The sequence below is a fragment of the Trifolium pratense genome, linkage group LG4, assembly GCF_020283565.1.
Source record: "Trifolium pratense cultivar HEN17-A07 linkage group LG4, ARS_RC_1.1, whole genome shotgun sequence".
Lineage (NCBI taxonomy): Eukaryota > Viridiplantae > Streptophyta > Magnoliopsida > Fabales > Fabaceae > Trifolium > Trifolium pratense.
In genome coordinates, this window is record NC_060062.1 from 22,035,140 (window position 1) to 22,060,273 (window position 25,134).

At 40.4% G+C, this 25,134-nt stretch overlaps 1 protein-coding gene, 1 non-coding gene and 1 pseudogene across 2 annotated transcripts; 1 reads left to right on the forward strand and 2 right to left on the reverse strand.

The window, feature by feature from the left end:
• The first annotated feature begins 16,446 nt into the window (after positions 1-16,446).
• LOC123882620 lies at positions 16,447-16,641 on the forward strand. The gene has a single exon (XR_006799936.1). It is a non-coding gene; the product is annotated as a U2 spliceosomal RNA (small nuclear RNA).
• An 809-nt stretch (positions 16,642-17,450) lies between these two features.
• Positions 17,451-20,770, reverse strand: LOC123919471 (receptor-like protein 7). Its single transcript, XM_045971394.1, has one exon. It carries the CDS (start codon positions 20,704-20,706, stop codon positions 17,644-17,646), a length of 3,063 nt encoding a protein of 1,020 aa, XP_045827350.1. The 5' UTR covers positions 20,707-20,770; the 3' UTR covers positions 17,451-17,643.
• A 2,030-nt stretch (positions 20,771-22,800) lies between these two features.
• On the reverse strand, positions 22,801-24,867 carry LOC123922292 (annotated as a pseudogene).
• Between the last annotated feature and the right edge of the window lie 267 nt (positions 24,868-25,134).

Here is a 25,134-nt window from a genome sequence, read left to right on the forward strand (position 1 = left end):
TTATAACCGAAAAAATAACAGTTCTGCCATATGGAATATGGTGCAAACCACCCATATACGAAATTCAACGAACACGCGCAAAAATAATCATCCACGCATGGCAGTGCCTTTTTGATTCTTAACAGAAACAAAATGAAGAACATGAGTTGTTATTGCGCATTATCATGAACTAAGTCATACTAAAGCACGATACTTTAGATGCAACAAGAATTTGGGGTCATCTCAATCGAAGAGGAGGTTAAAATTTAATGATCGAGCTGGTATTAATGTAAGCAAGAACTTTTGATCTTTAGTTATTGAAGCTAATGGATATGAGAATCTTACATTTGCGGAAACGATTTGCCGAAACTATATAGACAAATTCTTAGCTCAATTAATTAAACTAATTGAACTACCCATCCCACCTAATCCATTCATACCACTTGTCCTATAAAATATATTGGCTAAAATCAAATTTAATTTTTTGAAAAATAAAAGTAGTTCTTAATATGTTATATGGTAGTTTAGTGTTCAGTATTCCTTTCTTCTGTCTTTTTTGAATTAAAAGGTGAACTCAATAATATACTTAACTTAGGCTCCAGTGCCGATGACAATAGACATTTGAATTTCTATGTCTTTATTTATTTGTTTTTAAAGAACATATTGTATTTCACTTTATATAATTTTTTTTATAAGCAAAATATTTTTATTAAAAGGGTATTAGGGGTGCACCAACCCTTATAATGAGAGTAGTCTGGACCCATGAAGGGTCGTAGAACTCTCGGCAAATCATATGCTCAAAAGCCAAAATAAATAAATAAATGACTTAATTAGTAAAATGGTCCCTTAAAGATATTTTTGGTTTCAGATTGATCCCTTAAAGAAAAAAAGGTCCGAATATGTCCCTTAAAGAAAAAAAGGTCCGAATAAGTCCCTTAAAGACATTTCCGTTAATCAGTTTGGTCCCTAAAAACATGTCCGAATAGGACCAAACTGATTAACGGATATGTCTTTAAGGGACCTATTCGGACATTTTTTTCTCTAAGGGACCTATTCGGACCTTTTTTTTCTTTAAGGGACCAATGTAAAACCAAAAATATTTTTAAGGGACCATTATACTAATTAAGCCCGTATAAAAAGAAATAAAGTTATAACCAACTTCTAGGAAACCTGTCTGGTCACATTACACGCCAAGTGTTACTACTTGAAGCCAAAAAACCAGAACCTCCTGTCCTTCTCTGATGTTTTTGGAGGAAGATAAATATAAATAACTATGTGATTTTTAAGTTTAAGGTCCTACCTGTTTTGTACTGAAATGTTGGTCCTTCACCTTGAATTTTTCAATTCGAAAAACAAAAATATAATTTCTTCCTTTTAAATAGCAATTTCTCTCTAACCCGAACAATGGGTCTCTAAACTAGCTGCTTATACAAAAAAGTTGACCAATAAAGTATACTCCCTCGGTTCTCTATTACAAGTAACATTTCACTTTTTACGTTGATGGAATAATTAGTGTATCTAACATATAATATAAACCAAACACATTAGTTATTAAATAAATCTAAAATTAATTTTTTTTATTAATTTAATTGAGACCCGAAAGAGTACATACTAAAATGTTTCGAGGGAAGACAATGTACATTATTGACTGGATCGCATGAGTTCGTTTATGACATACTATCACAATTTCATCGTTATAGCAAAACACTAAATATTATTTGGTATTTTAGGTTACTGATAGATAGCATCCCTCTATTTTTATCTTTTTTTAATATTTAGTTGTCAAAGTGGTCATATAAATTTGAAAGGAAAAAAAAAATGCTAGATTAAGAATTAAGATGATTAACTACCCTTAGATTTACGGACTTGGTCACATGAGTTTATTTTATGATGTCATAATATCATTGTCCGTTGCAAAACATTGAATTCTAACCTTTGACGACATTGAACTGTAGCAGCCCCCTACTTTTTTTAATTAATAGGTATATATCAAAGAGTTGACAAATAAATTTGAAAAAAAAGAGTGTTAGATTAAGATGATTAATTAACCTTACATTAATGGACTTGGTCACATGGATTGATTGGTCAGAGCAAAATATTGAATTATAACATGTCTTTTTGGTTCTGTCAAAAAAAAAAAAAGAGTCTTTTGATGCTAAACTTTATACTTATATATGAGACCCATAGATTATGAAAAAATTGACCAACCAATAATTTCTTCGCTTAATTAGTAAAATGGACCCTTAAAGATATTTTTGGTTTCATATTGGTCCCTTAAAGAAAAAAAGGTCCAAATAGGTCCCTTAAAGAAAAAAAAAGTCCGAATAGGTCCCTTAAAGACATATCCGTTAATCAGTTTGGTCCTATTTAGACTTCTTTTTAGGGACCAAACTGATTAACGGAGATGTCTTTAAGGGACCTATTCAGACTTTTTTTTTTCTTTAAGGGACCTATTTGGACATTTTTTTCTTTAAGGGACCAATCTGAAACCAAAAATGTCTTTAAGGGACCATTTTATTAATTAAGCCTAATTTCTTTTACTAGTTAAAGAATTGACAATAAATAAAGTATTTTTATTTACTAAAGAATTTACCAATAAATAAATGTATGCATACTAAAGTAGTTAAGTGGTCCAAACTTCACTTTCAAAGTAAATAAGTAGGAAATCTTAAGTTTAATCTCCACTCTTATATATTACTTGTAATTAATGTTTCTATCAACATAACTAAGCTCATAAGATCTGAGCGAGATAGTTCTATTAGTCAATTAGGTAATACTCCGGTCCAGCAACTCTTAATTGATTTATTCATTCTTAAAGTGTTGACTAAAATGTTTTGAGAGAAAGCTTATATCTCTCTCAAAAAGATTTTGATCGTGTTGACCAGAATGATGCGACTTCGCCGGCGTTTGCGGTGGTTGAGAGCGTTTGAGACCCCTGTTGGAGCGGAGGGGGGTTGTGTACCTGCAGGCACTCCGACGCTCAAGTCAGTATGTGTGTAAGGTTTTCTTAGCTATAGAATGCGTACCTTGCAAATGAAGTGGAGATGCATATATATAGCCCCCAGCGCTGGGCTAAGGCCCTTGATGGCATTAATGGCCATCAAGTGGCTGCCGGAAAACGGCTTGGAGGCCTTGATGTGCAGTAAATGCTCATCATTCCGGTTTACGGCCGTTACAATACGCAAGGGTATCTGACCGTTAGGACGTGCTCGGATGGTATGTGTGTTCGACACACTCTGATGCTCGAGCTCTAAGCTCGGCCCAGAACAGAAAGAAAATTAAATAATGAAATTCGATTAAAAAAAATAAAAAACATGAATTGATGCAGTTGAACTGAATTAACTACTTACATGCTTCGTGATGTGGCTCAATTTTGGATAGCGATAGTAGCCTTGACGTTGCATCCACTTTCATGATAAACAAGAGAATCACAAACAGCATTAATGCTAGGTTAATTAATATAAGCTTTTTAAAATAAGACATTTTACAACAAATTATATTGTAGAAGCCAGAATTGTTTTTTTATGGACAAGTCTACTCTAGGATATCATATATATAGATGCGTGAAGTGAATGATATAAAATCTGTTCTGGGCCGAGCTTAGAGCTCGAGCATCAGAGGGTGTCGAACACACATACCATCCGAGCACGTCCTAACGGTCAGATACCCTTGCGTATTGTAACGGCCGTAAACCGGAATGATGAGCATTTACTGCACATCAAGGCCTCCAAGCCGTTTTCCGGCAGCCACTTGATGGCCATTAATGCCATCAAGGGCCTTAGCCCAGCGCTGGGGGCTATATATATGCATCTCCACTTCATTTGCAAGGTACGCATTCTATAGCTAAGAAAACCTTACACACATACTGACTTGAGCGTCGGAGTGCCTGCAGGTACACAACCCCCCTCCGCTCCAACAGGGGTCTCAAACGCTCTCAACCACCGCAAACGCCGGCGAAGTCGCATCATTCTGGTCAACACGATCAGTGGCGCCGTCTGTGGGAACCATAGTTTCCCTGTTTATTCAAACCAAAAACTAAAAAACTTCCTCAAAACACCCTTTCACGACCAATGGCTGGCGTTAACAACCACCAAATCCCGGAGCACGTGGCGGAGAACCATGGATCACCGATGGACTACGCAGCGTACCACCCAGGGGACGGCCAATTCGCCTCCGTAACGGAAGATGGCCAGGGAGAGCAAAACGCGCATTACGAGCCCTACAACCCAGAAGAACCGCAGATCCCTGTGGCTACCCCGCCACAGGCGACTCCGGCAGCGGCTATCCCTCCGGGCGTTCCCATGCAAGAAATGATGGCTGTGCTGGTCAATGCAATCAACCGCCAGTCGGACTTACTGCTGCAACAGAACCAGCGATTTGAGCAGCAGAATCAAAGGCTCGAGCAACAAAGCCGTCGCATCGACGCAATTGCCGAGTCGAGGATCACGGCGCAAGCTCGCCCAGCTCGCCGTTCACCCACACCAGTGAGGAGCAGAACCTACTCCAGGTCTCGCTCACCACCTCGTCACAGAAGCGAAAGGAGAAACGAGGCTATATCTCGAAACTCCACCCCGCCGAGGAGACATTCCCCTAGAAGGGACAACCCTCCTCGTCGCCAAAGGAACCGATCCCCGGAAGAGAGAGACAATCACCAAGGCCCCCTCTCCCGAAGGATCCGGGAACTCCCCCTACCGGTCGGACTCGAAAAACCACCGGCAATGGATACCTACGATGGCTCGACAGACCCGGACGAGCACATCGAAAATCTTGAAGCTCTCCTCGAGTACAGAAATGTACGAGGCTCTATCAAGTGTAAGCTCTTTCCCACAACTCTGAGGAAAGGCGCTATGGCTTGGTACAAGAGCTTGGCGCCAGGATCCATAGACTCTTGGTCGGACCTGTGCGCCCGCTTCCGGGCTCACTTCACTTCCTCGAGGCGTCACCCGAAAACTGAAGCAACCCTCGAGGCCATCATCCAAGGCGAGAACGAGCCTCTAAGGGCCTACCTCGAACGGTTCAACAAGGCAGCCGTTGAAGTGAAGGTCGATGAGAGCATGAAGCTGTATCTCCTCGACAGGGGATTACATCCAGACAGCGACTTTGCTAAAGCTGTCGGTATCGAAGAGCCGAAAACGCTGGATGCGTTCTTCGAAAAAGCGAAGAAGTACATTACCTACGAGGAGAAACAAAGGGCCAAAGATATAAGAAGGCCTAAAAGTCAAGAAAAAACCAGGAACCATGAAAAGGACGAAGCTGGAACCTCGCGAAGAGGCAACGAAAAGCAAAGGGAGGAAAGGATTAAAGATTCCAAACCTCCTCGGGGAAAATTCACAACATATACTCCGCTGAATGTGTCAAGAGATCGCATTTTCGCCGAAGTCTCCGCTGCGGACTTCAAAAAGGCTGGGATCCACTTCCCGAGACAGCAGCCCATGAAGGCAAATACTGATAGGACAAAATTTTGTCGCTATCATAAAAGCCATGGACACGTCACTGAGGACTGTGTCCACTTAAAAGATGCCATCGAGATTCTGATACAGAAGGGTTATGCCCGAAGATATGTTCAGAACGACGAACAAGCACAACAACAACAACAACAACAAAGGCGGGAGCCTCAAGAGGTCGCAATGGCCATTGATGTTCCCGAGCAGGAAAACAGAGGCATCGTCCCTCAGGCGCTTGCCATCTCAGCACCTGAAATTCCACTCCCATCCCCGGGGTCAGACGAGGGAGCGCTCCTAAGGCATTTCAACGCCCACCTGAATGGCTCATGGGAAAATTTCCCAAAAGCACTGGTGATAACAGGTGGAGGGCTAAACAAAATCACCCTCGGATCGGTAAAAAGGAAGTTCGAGGAGCTGGAAAACGTTTGCTCGGTGACTCCCATCACCGTCACCAAACCTGAGGGAGACTCCGACCCGCTGGCCTTCTACAAATCAGAAGTTCCTGGGGGCTCACCAAACTATCAGATACCACTGTTGGTGAGGGCTCGCATGGCAAACTTCGACGTCCACCGCATCCTCGTAGATCAGGGGAGCTCGTGCGACGTAATGTACTCGGGGCTATTCAAAACTCTACAGCTGTCGGAGAAGAACTTGGTTCCATATGTAGGACCCGACCTTCAGAGGTTCAATGGGTCGACTACCAAACCTTGGGGATACGTGGACCTCATCGTTACCTTCGGCGAGGAAAAGGCTATGAAATCCGTGAGGACGCAATTCATGGTCGTCGACTGTCCCTCGCTGTACAACTGCATCATCGGCAGAACTACTTTAGCGGAGCTGTTTGCTGTGTCGTCCACTGTTCACTTGAAGCTGAAATACTACACACTGGACGGCCAGGTCGCCACCATCAACGGCGACATAGCCGCTGCGAGGAGATGTTTCGAGGCTGCAGCGAAGAATCTGAGCACTGTGGCAACCCCCAAGAAAACTGAAAAGAAAAATCCGGGGGTAAACACTGTTGGAGGTTCCGTCGACATCGATGCTCGACTCACAAAAAAGGAGCATCAAGAAGAAAAACAGAAGGACCTCGCCGATGCTGAAAAGAAAATCTACCGCCCCATCCCGGACGGAGATTTCGAACTGGTGCCCTTGGGCGGAGACCCCCTCAAAGGGATCAAGATTGGAACTGGACTCCCTGACTTGGTCAAAAAGCAGCTGATCGCCTGCCTTAAGGACAATGCTGAACTGTTCGCCTGGAGCGCTGCAGAGATGCCTGGTATCGACCCTGAGGTCGCTTGTCACCAGCTGACTTTAGATCCTAGGGCTAGTGCCGTTGTTCAGCGGCGTAGGAAGCAGTCTCCCGAAAAAGCGGAGGCTGCCGAAAAAGCTGTAAAAGACCTCCTCGAGGCAAATTTCATTTCGGAAGCTAGGTATACCACCTGGCTATCCAATGTTGTACTTGTTAAGAAATCGAATGGAAAATGGCGCATGTGTGTTGACTATACCGATCTTAATAGGGCTTGCCCTAAAGACGCTTACCCTTTACCTAACATAGACAAATTAGTAGATAATTCATCAGGATTTAAATTACTATCGTTTATGGATGCGTACTCGGGTTATAATCAAATAAAAATGGCTGAAATCGATAAAAAGAAAACAGCGTTTATGACCGAATCCGGTAATTATTATTACAACGTAATGCCTTTCGGGCTTAAAAACGCAGGCGCCACATACCAAAGGATGATGAACAAAGTCTTCAATAATGAAATCGGTGACATGCTCGAAGTCTACATGGATGATATGATCGTCAAATCCGAAGAGGAAGTCGATCATACAGCCCATCTAAAAAGAGTGTTCGACCAAGCGAGAAAGTATAACATGAGATTCAATCCTGAAAAATGCACGTTCGGCGTAAAAGCTGGGAAATTCCTCGGGTTTTACTTAACTGAAAGAGGAATCGAAGCTAACCCCGATAAATGCAGAGCATTCTTTGAATTCCCTACGCCGGACTCAAAGAAATCAATCCAATCATTAAACGGGATGCTCACAGCCTTATCTCGTTTTGTCGCAAAATCCGCTCAACACGCGCTACCTTTATTCAAATTACTTAGAAAAGAATCCGCATTCGAATGGACAAAGGAATGCGAGGATGCGCTACAACACTTAAAACGAGCATTATCCGAACCCCCAGTCCTAACGCGACCCAACGAAGGGGAAACCTTATATCTTTATCTCGCCGTAGCATCGGAGGCCATCAGCGCCGTTCTCATAAGAGAAACCGAGCAAGGGCAAAAACCTGTCTATTTCGTGAGCAAGGCTCTGCAAGGACCAGAACTCCGGTACTTACAGATTGAAAAAACGGCCTTAGCAGTAGTCATGGCCGCGAGGAAGCTAAGACACTATTTCTTAGCTCACTCCATCGTGGTTCGAACTGATCAACCGATCAAGCAACTCCTTGCGAGGCCGGATATGACAGGACGAATGCTAAAATGGTCGCTCGAGTTGTCCGAATTCGAAATCTTTTTCGAAAGCAGAAAGGCTTTAAAAGCCCAAGTGCTAGCAGACTTCATAGCCGAGATGACCACACCATCTACCCCGGACAAAAACAAATGGACCATCTTCGTAGATGGATCCTCGAATCCACAAGGGAGTGGTGCGGGTATCATACTCGAAAGCGGTGAAGGAGCGCTCATAGAAGTTTCACTCGAGCTCGCCTTTCCAACCACAAACAACCAAGCCGAATACGAAGCTTTCTTGGCAGGATTAAGGTTGGCTCAGGATATGGAAGCTGAGGAAATTAAAATATTCACGGACTCACAGCTCGTCGCATCACAAATAACCGGGGAATACCAAACAAAAGACGAGCGACTCACGGAATATTTAAACTTGATCAAAGAAAAATTAACCAAATTCAGACAAACCGAAATCAAGCACGTTCCTCGCGAACACAATGCAAGAGCAGATATTTTATCAAAGCTCGCAAGCACTAAGAAAAAGAAGGGCGGAAATCAATCGCTTATTCAGGAAACGCTATCCAAACCAAGCATAGTAAAGCCCACCGAGGTATTCCTGATATGCGAGATCGACGCCAACAGCTGGATGACACCCGTGTTCGAATTTCTGAACACTGGAAATCTCCCACTTGATAAGAAGGAGGCGGCTAAGGTAAAAAGGAGAGCCTGCGCATATGTAATCCTAAATGGAAAAATGTACCGCCGAGGATTTTCCATCCCTCTGCTAAAGTGTGTCGAGGAAAGCGAGATAGCCTCGATCCTCGGCGAGATCCACGAAGGAATAAACGGTCAACACATCGGTGGACGCTCCTTGGCCAGAAAGGCCTTGCGAGCAGGATTCTATTGGCCTACCATGCAAACAGACGCAAAAGAGCATGTCAAAAAATGTGACAAATGCCAACGTCACGGGGATATGCACTTGGCCCCTCCAAACGAGCTAAGAACGCTATCATCCCCGTGGCCGTTTTCTTGGTGGGGGATGGACCTCTTAGGACCGTTTCCAACGGCAGCAGGACAAAATAAATACTTAATAGTAGCTGTCGACTACTTCACGAAATGGATCGAAGCCGAACCTCTCGCCCACATCACAACATTCAACGTGTTGCGATTCTTCAAACGCAATATACTTGCGAGGTTTGGGATCCCTCAAGTTGTCGTTACAGATAACGGGACTCAATTCACGGACAAGAAAGTGCGAGAATTCATGGCAAAAATAGGTACAACCCAACACTTCACCTCTGTCGAACACCCTCAAACGAACGGTCAAGCCGAAGCTGCAAATAGGGTTATACTGCGAGGACTCAAAAGAAGGTTGGATGAAGCAAAAGGAAAATGGACAGAAGAACTACACAGCGTACTCTGGTCCTACCGAACCACTCCACATTCTACAACGGGAGAAACGCCTTTCCGACTGACGTACGGAACAGAGGCCGTAATTCCAGTAGAAACCGGAGCATCATCTTTCCGAACGGAAGTACCCCTCGAAGGGGAAGACAACCACGAAATGCTCAGAGAAGAGCTCGACCTCTTGGAAGAGCTCCGAGACGGCGCAGCCCTCCGAGAACCTACTTTGAAACAAAAAATAGCAAAACGGCATGACAAAAAGGTCATCAAGCGAGAATTTGACGTTGGGACACTAGTACTCCGACGCAACCAAAAAGATTCTCGTGAAGGTAAACTCGCGGCAAATTGGGAGGGACCTTATCGTGTTCGAGCCAAAACCGAAAACGGTGCCTATTATTTGGAAGATCTTTACGGAAAAGAAATTCCTCGACCTTGGAATGCCGAAAAGCTCAAACAATACTACAGTTGAGAGAAGTTCAAAACCATCCCTCAACGAAGGCTGTGTCTTCGCCCATGAGAAGCACGCCTATACAACGGAGGAGTGCTTAGGTACGGGCATGAATCTTAAAACACAAAACAAAGTCGAGACGTTTTTGAGCTCGATGATGTTGGCGAGGAAAGCTCTAGACCACGGAGCACCATCGTCATAGTACACGCCCGGTAGAACCCCAGCTCGCGATGGGATGTTCACACCCCGAGGAGGAAAGCTTAACAACAGCCCCTCTCCTCGTTGTTAGTTTGGATTAACATCTCCAAACACTTAGAATGGTTCCCCGCACCTTCTAAGCCCGGCATCTAATGGTACCAGCTACCACAACGATGACCACCATCCAAACACACACTAGCGCGAAGAAACGAATAGTTCGGCGTATAGAATGTTTGGAAAATTACCAAGTTAAAAACCTCAAAATTAGTCGAGCGCAAACAAAAAGACAATCAACGCATAAGCTTAAAAGCGTCGAGCGTACAAACGATCGATTCGACATCCAGAGGAAATTAAAAGCATCGCCACACAAACCCTAAATCTAGATATGAGATAAAGGCGAAAAGGCAGGAGAATAAATCAAAGTGCTGATAGTTAAAGACCCCGAGGGGCCATAATTGTCAAATACATCAAAAGGGCGAACGAAGCGCCCAAAAGAAAGCAAACTAATTACAAGAGAAAAATAAGATTACATCTCATCATCAGGAGGGGTGACAATAGCTCCATCTCTCACCTCCTTCTCCTCATCTAAACCCTCCTCGTTCAAACCGGGGTTGAGAATCCTAAGCTGAGCCACTGCGTTGTTGAAACTAAAAGCTGCAGCAGCCACCATGTTGGACTCAAGCTCCTGGATCTTGGCGATCAAATCAGCACGAGAGGAGGAAGCATACTCCCCTTGAGGATCGAGCTCCTTTTCCCGATCTTCAACAACCCCGGCAACTTGGAGCCTCTCCAATTTCCCTTCCAGCTCGCCAATCAAATCCTTCTGCTCATCAACCTTCTGCACGGCGCTATCCCTCTCCTCGGACACCGTCTTGAGCCTATCCTCCGCTTCCTTGAGATTGGCCGTGAGGGTCTTGCGCTCCTCCCTGAACACCTCGCAGGAGGCCTCGGATTCTGCCAACCTCCGCTGCAACAAAGGCAACTCCTTGCGAGCTTCGTCCCTTTCCTCCAGATACTTGCATTCCCGGCCATTCAAAAAAGTCGCCACCCCGACTAATTTGAGCAGAGCCATGGACTGGGCGGCGATTTCAGTCCGGAGACCCTCAGGACCCATATCCGAGAGGATGGCCTCATCTGCCGGATCAACCTTCACTTTGGTCTCTCCGGTCAGCAGTCTCTCACGAGCAAAGAGTGGAGGAAGGACAAAATCGTCAGCAGGAACACCGGCAGTCAACCTGTGAGGACCGGGAAGAGGAGGATCATCCTGGCCAGAAAGATCCACAACCACGTGATCCTGACGAGAAGAGGTTTCCTCCTCCAGTCGAGTCCTCTTCGAGCGATCCACATTGGAAGCCGTGGGAGACTGAGGGGCAGAAGAAGTTGTAGCAGCACTGCTCGCCTCCCTCTTGTTCTTGGCAGCACGAGCTTTGCGGAGAGCGGCAGATCCACTGGTCATTGTACCTAAACAAATCAGAGCATCAGTTAGCAAAACAGAAGGCGAGCAAATAGAAAAATCAATAACAGTTGGTAAAAATAAATAAAAGAAAGCTATGAGCATACTCCAAAAAACGGTCAATTCCTCCGAGGTCTCGCAAGCGAGCAACTCTTTCGTAGCGATCACCTTCGGGCAGGTCAACCTTCGACCATCTTCCCCAAGCAAAGGCTCGCCATTCGAGTCACTCAGAAGGAACGGAGGCAAGCCCTCCACAAACTCTAATAATTTTTTATAATCAGCTCTCTCCTCAGCTGACAACGCTCCCAGCGTAAACACAAATTCTTTGGTCGACATGGAATAATGATCCCTGCGCCAATAGAACGGGAATCTAGCAAAATCCTCCTCTATAGGGAGACCCTGCTCATCAAGCACTTCCTGCCCAAGCTCATCAATGCGATTCCCCCTACGAACGAAATTGTTCCAACCTTTCGTCGTGATTGGCCTAACTCCATAGAACACGGACTTAAACCCCCGAACCGACTCGTCGAACATATCAAAGAGGCGTTTCCGTTGCCTCAAAGAGACCCATCCATGCTTGGTGCCCGGAACTGGGGCTCCCTTTGCGAGCTTCCCTTTCGCCTGTTCCCCCCGAGGACAGCTCCGTTGAAGGCCAAAGTGATAGAAAAACAAAGGCAAGGTGGGGCCCAGACCCAAATACTCAGCGGTCTTTTCGAAAGCCTTGATAAAGGCCAACGAGTTCGGGTGAAGTTGAGAAGGGGCTAACCGAAGATGCCGAAAGATGGACACTTCCAGATCTGTGAAGGGCAGTCGAATTCCCAGATGCTTAAAAGCAATCTCGTACATGGGGATCGTCCCCTAAGCCCAATTGCCGCAGATCATGTGGCGAGCAGTGGGAATCCGCACCTCGAAGTCTTCGGTAGGAGGAGTCTGAATATCCGTGCACATCGTCTCTGGGATGTCACTCTCGCAACCCTGATAAACTGACTCCGTCTCTCGGGGTTCATCCGCAACCCACGAAACGTCAGCTCGGATGCGAATCGAGGAGGAAGGCTGTTGATCTATGAACGTGAAGTCACTTTGAGATCCCTCAGCCATCTAGAAAACCTGAAAAAGCAGAGGAAGAAAAAATGAATTCGACATTCAAATCCACCCTTCCACCGCCAAATCAAGCGAAAGGGCGAGGATCTCAAACAAAAGATTACGCGGAAACTAAAGGTGACAAATCATCTCTCCGAACGCGAAATTCATGTAGACAACCGAGCACGAAATGCATATGGTGCTCGACACTGTTCTAAGCTAAAACCCAACCGTCAGTTGGTGAAAACAAGCGATTTCTCGCCGGAAAACCGCGAAAAACCCCTCTTTTGGGGGGAAAAGGGTGCTAATCACCACCTACAACCATCAAAAGGGCTACCCAAACTACACAGGAAACCAAATTACAAAACCCCTACCGCGTGAACTACCTACAACAATCTAAAGTAAAATCCAAACAAAATCTTCAAAGATTAAAAGGATGAAACACTTACTTGTTGGTTAAATGAAGATAGGAGTAAGGAGTTTGTAGTAGAAAAACGCCGGAGGAGCAAAACCACCAGAGGAAGCTTGAAAAGGAAAGGCTAACGATGGAGAAAATGAGTAAGAAACTGTAAAGTTTCAAACGAAAAAACCTCCCTCCTATATATAGGCCAACGCATCCGTACAGGAAAATTCGCGCCGCTTCCATCTGAACCACAGGATCGATCTAACGGTCCGGATCAATCACGATCAAGTGGTCCAGATTTGATCTCAGGAGAAACGAAAAGGCGCGAAAATCCAACGGTCCAAAACGACCTCGAAGTTCAAATCTCAAAGAATAGCCACTCGAGTGCTATTTCATAGCCTTTACACGTGGCGAAAGGAAACGAAGCGACTCGTCCTTTCAAGTCACACCCGTCTGCTCGCGCAAATCTCGCGAAAGCCAAGACACCACATCCCGAGAAAATCGCAACCAAAAAAGGTAATGCAAGATCCTCGGATTCCATTCCCTTTATTTCTTTGCTAAAAATACGGGGAAGGCCGCAACAACCGAATAGGAACACCGTGATCCTCGACAAATCGGTAAAATCGAAAACATACTCGAAAAGGGAGTACGGTTTTCGATCGAAAAGTCTGCTCGGTGTCGTTTAAATATGAGCTCAACATCATTTAAATTAAAGGCATATATAAAGCATGAGTGCAAATAAACTATGTTCGGAAAATTCAAAGGAGAATTATTTTATTAATGATAGTCCATTACAAAGGGAAGAGGATTACAAGGGGAACCGAGCACCTAATCCTCGTGCTCGGAACCTGAGCTAATTGCGGAATCCGAATCAGTCCACAGCACCTCCTCTGGCCATATCTTAGCCTCTTTCCCAACCTGGGACCCTCCTTCACCAGAGGCAGGACCGGGAGGATAGAGGTGGGGAGATTGACGAGCCCTCAGGAACTCCTCGATTGCCCCAATGAAATCCGCCGATTCGTCGGAACTTGAGGTATCAGAAGTATCCGAGGAAGGGAACATCACCTTAGCTTCTTTCCCCTTTTGAGAACGAGCCGGTGCAGGCTTAGGAACTTCCACTCTCTTTTTCCCTCTTCGAGACTCAGAACCATCAGCAACAACCTTCTTGGAATCCCTATTATCCATCGCTAGCCTTCAAACTCAGGATATGGGAAGCCAAAGGATAAGCAAGTATTTATAGCAAAACTTGCCGCCCAAAGGACCAGTCACCACACCTGACATCCCATAAATGCGAGAGGCGGCTGCAGAAACCTAGGTTTGACCACTTGGAATAAACGATTTTCCCTTTCCAAAGCTTGACTTTGACCACGGGAACACTGCGAAAATTCAGCTGCCCAACTCGGATCTGTTATGTTCGATAAATCGAGATGAATCGATAAAGCTTCAAGTCATTACCCTCGCCTACGAGCATAACGACTTGGGGGGCTCCTGTTCTGGGCCGAGCTTAGAGCTCGAGCATCAGAGGGTGTCGAACACACATACCATCCGAGCACGTCCTAACGGTCAGATACCCTTGCGTATTGTAACGGCCGTAAACCGGAATGATGAGCATTTACTGCACATCAAGGCCTCCAAGCCGTTTTCCGGCAGCCACTTGATGGCCATTAATGCCATCAAGGGCCTTAGCCCAGCGCTGGGGGCTATATATATGCATCTCCACTTCATTTGCAAGGTACGCATTCTATAGCTAAGAAAACCTTACACACATACTGACTTGAGCGTCGGAGTGCCTGCAGGTACACAACCCCCCTCCGCTCCAACAGGGGTCTCAAACGCTCTCAACCACCGCAAACGCCGGCGAAGTCGCATCATTCTGGTCAACACGATCACTTTCCATTTGAAAATTTATGTATACATGGTTTACTAATTATTCATTCACCATGTTGCTGCCATGTTTGTGAATCTTAAAGATGCACGCCTACTTTATACTCTTGTTACTGATCATCCACAGTTGCACAACTATGAGATTCCTCCTCCTGCAATATAATCATCAGTTGATGGTCACACTCTCGATTAGGGGTGTTCATGATTCATGGACTTCAGAGCAAAACTTTTGTAACTATTATGTAAATTATAGGTTGTTGGAGTGAAATTACCAATTTGTATTTCTTTTATTATTAGGATTCGAATTTGATAGTTCGGAGATTTCGTATGAATTTTGTTGATTGTATTAATAAATTAAGGGTTTATTTGATTTAATTTAATGGAAGAAAGCTGAGAGAAAGTTTTTTTTTTTTTTTTTTTGAATCTGCTAAAAATATATTATACAATAAACTTTATGATCCGGGCATAAGGCAAACCGGATAAAAGAATAACATACAAACGCTGTACTAGAAGGTTAAAAGAGCTTGACAAAACAGCTCCTATAATCTTGTTTCGATTAACAACTTATTTGTAGTTTATAGCAAAAATGCTTAATAATAAGTACTTATTTACGAGCTTATATAAACTATTTTTATAGCAAAACGCTTAATTTATGACAATTTTCATATATTTTTTTCAACATATATTCGTAAGTCTTTAATATAGTTTACGAAAATAGCTTGTAGCATATATTAAAACACAGATTTTTGGATTTAGTGAAATATGAGTCAATTTTTGAGTTTAGAGAAACAAGGAAAATACGTTTTTGGGTTCAATTTTGTTTTTTATTTTATTTGGTGCCTCTATGTAATTTCATTTTTGAATTTGGTCCCTCTAAATGGATAACTGAGCATAAGAAAGATCATTAGTTATAGTCTTTTGACAAATCATCATCGCTTGTCACGTCACATGCTGCGACGTCAGCCTCCATTTGCCACACATGCGTTTTTTTAACAGACTTGACGCTAAGGATCAAAACAAAAAAAATTATATTTCAAGGCCTATTTAAAAAAAAAATACAAGAAAAAAAAAACCAAAAACTCGCAAACTTACGGGGACATATTAGATAGTTAAACCAAAATTAAATGGAACAATAATGTCTTTTTTTTTTTTGGTGAACATGAAACAATAATGTCTATTAAGAATTTTTTTTTTGTTAGACTGGCGATGACAAGCCATTGAAAACCACACACATAAAGTAGACAGACCGAGGTTCAAACCCCGATCATGCCGGTTGAGGTAGAATTTGTGGCAAAGCATTATACATGGTTTTCTCGGTTATATTCACCGCCGGTGAATACACAGGAAGTAGCTTAGAGATTCAAAGGATCTGATATATTCACAATGAAGAAACGAGAATTTGGAATAGTTTCTGGCACTGGTTATTTTCGGTTTGTTAAAGGATATGGAAACAGAGCTTATGGATTTAGTTACTCTTAGAGCAACTCTTAAACTCAATGTAACAGTGAAACATTATTAGAATTTCAACCAATAATTGTTTTCAAGCCATGTTAATTAGTTATGCTTAAATGTTTCTGAATTCTGATATACAAAGTTTAAACAAAGAAATGCTATTTATTTTGAAGTCCCACATCGGTGAGTGGAAACAACAGATACCAAAGAGTTGGGTATAAATAAAGGGCTCGAATATTGAACAATTCATACCTTTCTCGGCCTTTTGGCTAAGATCAAGTGTAGTATCTGTTCTTATCAGTTTAATATCTGATATGTGATTCATTGAGTCACACGATATTAAATTACTTTTTTTAGGGGGAGAAGCAACTTCAATAGCTTGCTATTAGGCTTCTCGAGTGTCGCCTTTGCGTTGCACTATTGCATCGGCCGGCTCACCCCTTCAATACCAGTTCAATTTTTTCTAAATTTCTCATTTTGTTCGCCTATTTTAAACTAAATGAGATAATTAAGATCATAATAATAAGATCATTAAGTGGGTTGGTTTATAAGATGAGATAGAAGAGAACACAACAACATATTTCTTTGCCATTGAATCATCCATGGAGAATATAATGCCAAACAATTTGGAAAAGTTTCTTCAAAATAATCAAAGGCTTGATGAAGTGTGTTTGATGGTGGTCGACTTGTTGGCATCTTGGGACATACAAGTGGCAAACAAGTTTGGCATCCCTACTGCTGGCTTCTGGCCAGCCATGCTATCATCATATCTTTTGATTGCAGTCATACCTCAAATGCTTAGGAATGGAATCATCTCTGATACAGGTTTGTTGTTTCTCTAATAATCTAGGCGATTCTTTTTATAAAAAACAACTATTTTTTAATTCATTAAATGCTAGCATAAGTTCTCTCAAGTGTCTATCAAGAAATAAAATGAAAAACAAAACCCTCTAAATGAGTAGTTCAATAATAAAAGTTGAGACAAACGGTGGTGTTAACTTGAAATTTTAAAACACACTTTTCTCAAATATTTATGTTTCAATATTTCTGGTGTCAATTTAGGTGTTGGATCAGTACATATACAATTTTACTTTGACTATAATTGAACTTTCACTGGTGGACAATGAAATTGGTCTTCAAATTTGTCTAGGCTGGATATGATTTTTATTTTTTATTTTTTAAATGATAATGGTTGAGAACAAAGGAATACTATTATGTATGTATAACAAAGTTGAAAATACACATATTTGAAGCAAATTATGTTAGAAAATACATAAATAATAGAATATTGAAAATAACATGAAAGCAATTGATCACTAATTTTCTTATTTAGATAACAATTGGAAATAGACAACATTATGATATTACAAGAAAATATACTACCACATTAACAAATTTCAAATTAAAACAACCGCAATTACATATTTAAATAGAACAACATCAAGTTAATTCATTCTTCTGCGATTTGCACCGGCTCTGTTGTTTGTTCTCTTCAGTCGTGTGTTAAACATATGTTCAACAAGTCTTACAAGCCATTCAGGTTTCCCAAAGAAAAATACATTATGTCCTAAGAGCAAACCTGATATTGCCCCACACGCATATCCTATTGCTACTGCTTTCCAACCAAATCCTGATTCCTCTTCATCTTCAGATGTTGAATGTGATGGCCGATCTTCATCCTTTTTGCATGATTTAGACAATGGGAATCCACATAACAATGTATTTCCTTCATAGGAATCATTTCCAAATGTACCAAATTGTTGACCTGTAGGTATGATTCCCTCAAGGTGGTTTTGTGAAAGGTTCAAGAATGAGAGAAAATTCAGCTTTGTGAGAGCCATAGGAATCTCACCAATCAATTGGTTCCTTGAGAGGTCCAACCACTCCAAATTTTCCAAATAACTCAAAGATTGTGGAATTTTACCAGAGATTCCATTATTTGAAAGGTTAAGACCTTTGAGAGAATTTAATTCTCCAATAAATGTTGGAATTTCTCCTTCAAACATGTTATTTGATAAATCGATAGTTGTGAAAGTAGTCAATATCCTCGTTAGCTCCTTAGAAAAACCTTTCATTATGACAACCACAGAATCATTATAGTACTTAACCACGAAGTTACCCATGTATTGCAAACCAATTTGGCTACCATTAACATTCATCATTCCTTGAAATTTCTTAATACATGATGTTGGTAATGGACCACTAAAATTGTTGTTAGAGACATCAAAAATTCGCAACTTGGTAAAAGGATGTTTGGTGCTAGAGCATGTGATTGTACCATGAAGTTTGTTTGATCTTAAACTCAGTACTTGTAACTCTGGCAGAATTCCTAGCCAATTGGGAAATACATCTTCTATGATGTTGTCTCCAAGGTCCAAAACTTCAAGATTTTTGCAATGAACCAAAGAGTATGGTAATGGTCCTTCCAATTGATTGCCATTCAACTTTATAGTCTTAAATTGATTTTCTTTGGAAAAGTTTCTAGGCATACTTCCATAGAAGTTATTCATTTGCAAATCTAATACAGAAAGAGAAGGAAGTGTTCCTAGACATTGTGGGATCATGCCTGTTATTTTGTTGTGTGCCAAATTGAGCATACTCAAGGCCCATGCATTGCAAAATGCGGATGAAATGTTTCCTGTGAAGTTGTTATTTGAGAGTAAAAAGTATTGAATGCCACTGGGTGGAATTGGAAGATTTCCTTGCAACTTGTTGAAACTAAGATCAATGTATCCAATGTTTTCCCATGAGTTAAAGAGTTTAAGAAACCATTTGGGAATTTTTCCATGAATGTTGTTATGAGAGAGATCTAATGATTGGAGATTTGGTAGTCGTGCTAGGAATTTAGGAAAACTATTAATATTAGCAGAAGATAAATATACACTTTCAAGGTAAGGTGAGATGGATTCAACATTGTTATCAATGTTGATAGGAAGAAAATTATTGTGTGACACATCAAGGAAATTTAGTATTTTAAATTTTGAAAATTGGTGAAAATCCACAACACCGCCTAAATTTGTTGATGACAAATCTAAGTGGGTAAGATTTTGGAGTTCAAATACTGAATCTGGAAAATGACCATGGAGATTGTTATTAGAGAGATACAAATATTGAAGAGAATAAGTTGTGAACTCACCAATGAACCCTGTGAGGTGGTTGTTGCTGAGGTACAACTCTACCAATGAAGGCAAATAATAACACCATTTCGGAATTGTTCCATTTAACATGTTATAGCCTAAACTCACAACTTTCAATTTTGAACGTTTAGCGACTTCAATTGGAATTGGTCCAACTAGTTTATTATCGGATAAACGTAAATTAGAAAGTTGAGGTAGCTGAAAAATTGATGATGGAATTATGCCTGTTAGGTTGTTAGCGTAAAGTGTTAAAAATTCCAGTTTGTTTAACTTTCCATAAACATTTGGTGGGATGTTACCGCTAAAGTCATTATCTGAAAGATCACATGAAATGAGATGTGTGAGGTTTGAAAGTAATGGTGAGATCTCACCATTAAATTTATTTATTGAAAGGTCCAAATATGTTAGTTGGGTTAGGTTCCACAAAGATAGAGGAACCATCCCTTCAAAATGACACCCTGAGAGTGCTATTTGACTAAGAGACTTCAACTTACCTATGGAATAAGGAATTTCACCTGAGAAAGCAGAGAAGGAGATGTACAAGTACCTCAAAGGAGTGCTCCAATTGGACTTTGGAAGTTGACCACTAAGATTGTTGTTATATGACAATTCCAGTTTTTGAAGATTAGGTAAAGAGAGGATGTCACTTGACAAATGTCCATGCAACCTAGTATTTGATAGGCTAAGAGAAACTAAAGAGGATGAAAAATTCTTTAGCATAGACAAAGAACTCACTCTGATTGAAGACAGATCCACGCTATCCAGATAAAGCTCCCTTAAATCAGTAGCATTGCGAATAAGTTTCTTCCATGTGAATGGATTGAGTTTCAATTCCATTACCAAGTGATTGCTAAGATCAAGTGATACTAATTTTGACAAACGAGAGATTGTGGAGGGAATATTACCACTGAAGTAAGAGTTTGACAGATTTAGATGTGTGAGGTTCACTAAATCACCAATACCAACATGCACTGAAGACCCGGAAAAATCATTAAAAGCTAAGTTGAGTTGTTGAAGGTGTCTAAGCTGGAAGATAGTGCTATTGGGATGTAATTCACCTTTCAGATTGTTGCAACTAAGATCCAAACCAATCACGTAATCTGAAACGGTGTCACATGTGACACCATCCCAATCGCAACAATCTGTACTGTTTTTCCAAGATTCCGTCTTGAAAGAAAAAGAGGAACAACTCCACCACCAAATATCAGGTTCAGATGAAGTATTGACAACAAATGAGTTCTTGAATTGTAACAAGGCAGAGTTGTCGTGATGGTTGCATAATGAGAAAGTGTAGGAAGTAAAATGAGTAAGCAACAGCAAAAAGAAGAAGTGAAAGGTAAAAGAAGGCAATAGAATAAAAAAGGAGCCCATTTAGAGCAACTTACACTTACAATCTCTTCTCAATATTATTTCTTTTTTACTTGATGATTTTTGTTGATGTATCAATTGATTAACTTCTATTTATTTATATAGGAAACATAACCTGAAACTAAAGCATTGATACATATGAAACGATGGGCAAGGAAAAAGAAAATTGACTTACAAACTGAGTCTTGGTATATGCCCTTCAATATGGGGACAATGGGCATGTTTTTCTTCAACCGTATGGAGCACTTCAATAGGAAGAAGAATTTTTTGTGGGTGCAATTATAGTGATATGATAAATGTCAACAACATTAATTATCCATTGAAATGTATAACCTCTTCTACGAGAGAAGACCAAGACTCTTTAAGTAGTAATTTTTTTCATGTTATCATGATATTGGTACGAAGTTTCCACCGAAGTTAGCGATTACTAATCTTCGTCGGGGAACTTGTGGGGCACGCAAAGTGGGTTCTTCCCCCCCAACCGAATTTTCTCCATAGCCATTAGCCATAAATCGAACCTCTGACCATACACTTAAGGGGACCAATTCATTGTTGATTCTTTTAAGTAATAATTTACAATGAGTAATTTGGATCAAAATTAACAGATAAAATCAAGAAGCAGAGAGACTTAACTTCTTCAATTGTACACAGCAATGAAGTTGAGGGAGGATATTTTACACAAGTTAAATCAGACATTTTATGATGATTTTGATACCGGTGTTAATGCATCAGAGGTGTAGTGAAGGGGGATATTTTTTACCATTTTTTAAACAGGTGTAAGAATCCAAAATTATATAAATTTAACTACCAACATCAGTTTTACACTAGGTCAACCCTTTTACACCAACATTAGTTTTACACTAGGTCAACCCTTTTACATTACTCATATAAGTCCAAAATAAATGGTTGAAGCAAATGACATGAATTAAAGTACCAAAGATAGAGAAATGTAAATATGAACAAACAAAATCTTTGACAAAGTTACCTGATGAGTGACTGAAAATTCCACATAAAACAAACCAATGCAAAGAAGAACATTGCCCAACAGATGTAACGAAAACAAACAAAAAAAAGTTACTGATTAGTAATTAATAAATGATAGAATTAGGCAATAAATCCTTCAAGAAATAATAGTCCAATTAATTAGATTAGTCCTTGCATTTGTCTAACATCTTCAATATTTAAAATTCAAACTCTGGCAAATTTCAAGAAGTGAAGCATCTCTAATAGACATGTCATGTTAAACCAAGAATAGAGGTATCATTTGCAATAAAATAAACAGGGACAAATCCAAGACCTAAACACAATGAACAGGGATTAATGTCATGTTAAAGAGGGACAAATCCAAATCAATAAGCAAGCATGACTTTAAATCCATTAAGCCAAAAAACCAATACTTTCACTTCAGGCTTGGCCATGGCCTCAAAAAGGTCCTAATTAAGTAAGATATGTATACCTATACAATAGGTGAAAGAAATCAACCACTTATTGTCTCAATTCCATCCTCCTAGGAGTCCTGCAAATAAAATAACAGAATCAAAATGCTGAACAATGCCTAAGAGTTGGTGGACAATATTACAACCACTTGACATAAGATTTTGAGAGTGAAAATAACCAAAAAAGAATATCACACAGATTAATACATATCATGAAATTTGCATATATGATTTCATATAAAAGCACAGAAATAAGACCACAAAGCCACCAGTTTTTCATATTGAGACATTTCATCGAACATTTTGAGTGCTCACTTTCACAAAAAAGGAACGTTAAGCTTTTACCTCTGACAATAATGTAGATGCACATGGACTTGCTCCAGAAACTTTCAATACAATAGAATGGATCTTGAATCCGAAAATTAAACCAATAAAATTGCTGTTCCGATTCAGAATCTACCAAACTCTGAAATTTTTAGAAAGAAATACCAACTGAAATGAACAAAATGATAGAACAAGAAAGTGGCATAAATAGATCGATTCTATTCGTTTAACCGGAGGGACTAAAGTAGCATAAATCAAACTACATCCTCCCTAAAATAGATCAACTGAAATACAAACTGCTTAATACTGAAAAATTGAGACTTAACCTAAAATGCACCTACAGAGTCCTTACATATTCCGGTGCATCAACCCTTTTCCCAGCCACTGTATGATACAAATACATCTTCTCCACTCTCTGCCCATCTTCCATATAACAATCTGCTTGTTCATTTTTCGTTGAAGATCTCCACATTCAACCTCGGTATCTTCTTAGTCAATGTTTTGCATGTTCCAAGGGTCACCTTGCACGACGACATCCAAAAGGATTGCATTATTTCATACTTCCCTATATCTGTGAGAAGTGCGGTGTTGCCGAAAGGACAAGGCAGTAAGCTTGATTACAAATGATTGAGAGGATGCTACTTATAGAACATATCCTCCTATAACTTATTCTATGCCACGTAGGCTTGAGTGTAACAAACTTGTATTGCAAGAAAACTAACTTGTAGTGCAAGATAACTAGCTAGCTGCAACATATATATTGTAATACATTTCTGATCCTTTGTATATACTCTAACATGAGCTTGCGAAGCTTTTTGCATCCGTTCAATACATTGAACATTCGCTTGTCATTCTTACCAGCGAATGCGCTAGAGTACGGACATTTCAAGCTTTTCTGCATATTTTCCAATGTAAAGGAAGACTTGGTCGGTCAACTGAGCTGAGAGTGATAGCCGTCTCAGTCGCTTGGCATGATTGCACCACGCTCCGAAACCTTCATCCAGTGGCTGCATTGTAACAGGGTCAAGTTTTGTTACATTGAGGATACATAACCTACATTGGATAAATTTTTTGAAACTTATGGCATCCCATTGATAGAAATCAGGTATTTGTTAATTTGTCTTTCTGTGTGTGATATAGCTTTAGCTTCCTACCATGTCTTACCTATAGTTGATCTCCCAAGTGTAAAAAAATTTATGCAATCAACATTCTAAGGAGACACTTATGACTTAATTGCAAATACTTATCATGCAAGTTTGACAACTTTTGAGGTTTTGAAAAAGTTCAACATCTATGATCCAATTCATATACCTATTAAGGCTAAGGTTAATGTTACTGTCAATTGTTCTTGTGGGAATAGCTATATTTTAAAAGATTATGGCTTGTTTATTACCTATCCACTTAGGCCTAGGGATACTCTTGAGAAGTTTGCAAGCCATTCTTAAACTTAAGGAAAGATTGATATAGAATTTCTATTTCAGTAAGGGAGTGGGACAGTGTTCATTCTGGGAAGGGGTATGTATATTACCCTTTTCTCCCATCACCTTTTGATGTTCTCCCTCATCTGATATATTTAATATAAATAAATCAGTTAGAGTATATTTAAATGAATTACTCTGTCAACTGCAATTGACACACATGGTTAGACCTTCCGCTCACACCTTTTGTGACTTTAACAGGTCTAGAATTTCGCAGTCGGTAAATTATACTTAAATTTCGTCGTAAATCTTCAATGAGGTTTGTGCTTCTGATCCAAAGTATTTGTATAAATATGAGTTAGATAATTTTTATATGGTCCAGTTCTGGAGGAAAGGGCCCTGGTTATCCGAAGTTCGGATGAGATGTAAGTAAAATTTGACAAATTATTATTTCAGAGAAAATTCTAACTCAGATACTCCGATTGATTCAACCGTATATTCATTAAATACTTGGTTTCAGTTGGAGTATATTCAATGGCTAATAGTTATCTGCATATATATCATGTCAGATGCTTCCAGAATAAGGAACAAGATAAAGCTAAACTTCAACAAACTTCTTTCAACTCAAGTTGGTAACTACTTATTTGTAAGTTTGAAAGTAATGGTGAGATGTCACCGTTAAGTTTATTATATGAAAGGTCTAAATATATTAGTTGGGTGTGGTTCAACAAAGATAAAGGGACAAGTCCATCAAAATTGCAGTGTGAAAGGGCTAAATGAGTAAGATTCTTCAATTGATCCATGGAATAAGGAATTTCACCTGAGAAAGTAATTTAAGAGAGGTCCAAGTACTTTAGAGGAGTGCTCCAGTTGGATTTTGGAAGTTGACCACTAAGGACATTAGATGACAAATCTAGTTTTTGAAGATTAGGTAAAGAGAGGATGTCACTTGAGGACATGCTTTCAAAAACAATAACTTCATACATTATTCAAAAGATAAAAACATTCAGATACTACCATCACCATGATACATTACACACACACACACACACACACACATACACACGTCTATTATTGAAATTATAAACATCAAATTGATACAAGTGAGCTAACAACGAGGAGACAATTAATTCACTCTTCTGCCTTCTGCACCGGCTCTGTTGTTTCTTCTCTTCAATCTTATATTAAACATAAGCTCAAAATGTCTAACAATCCATTGGGGTTTCCCGACGAAGAATACTATATATCCCAAG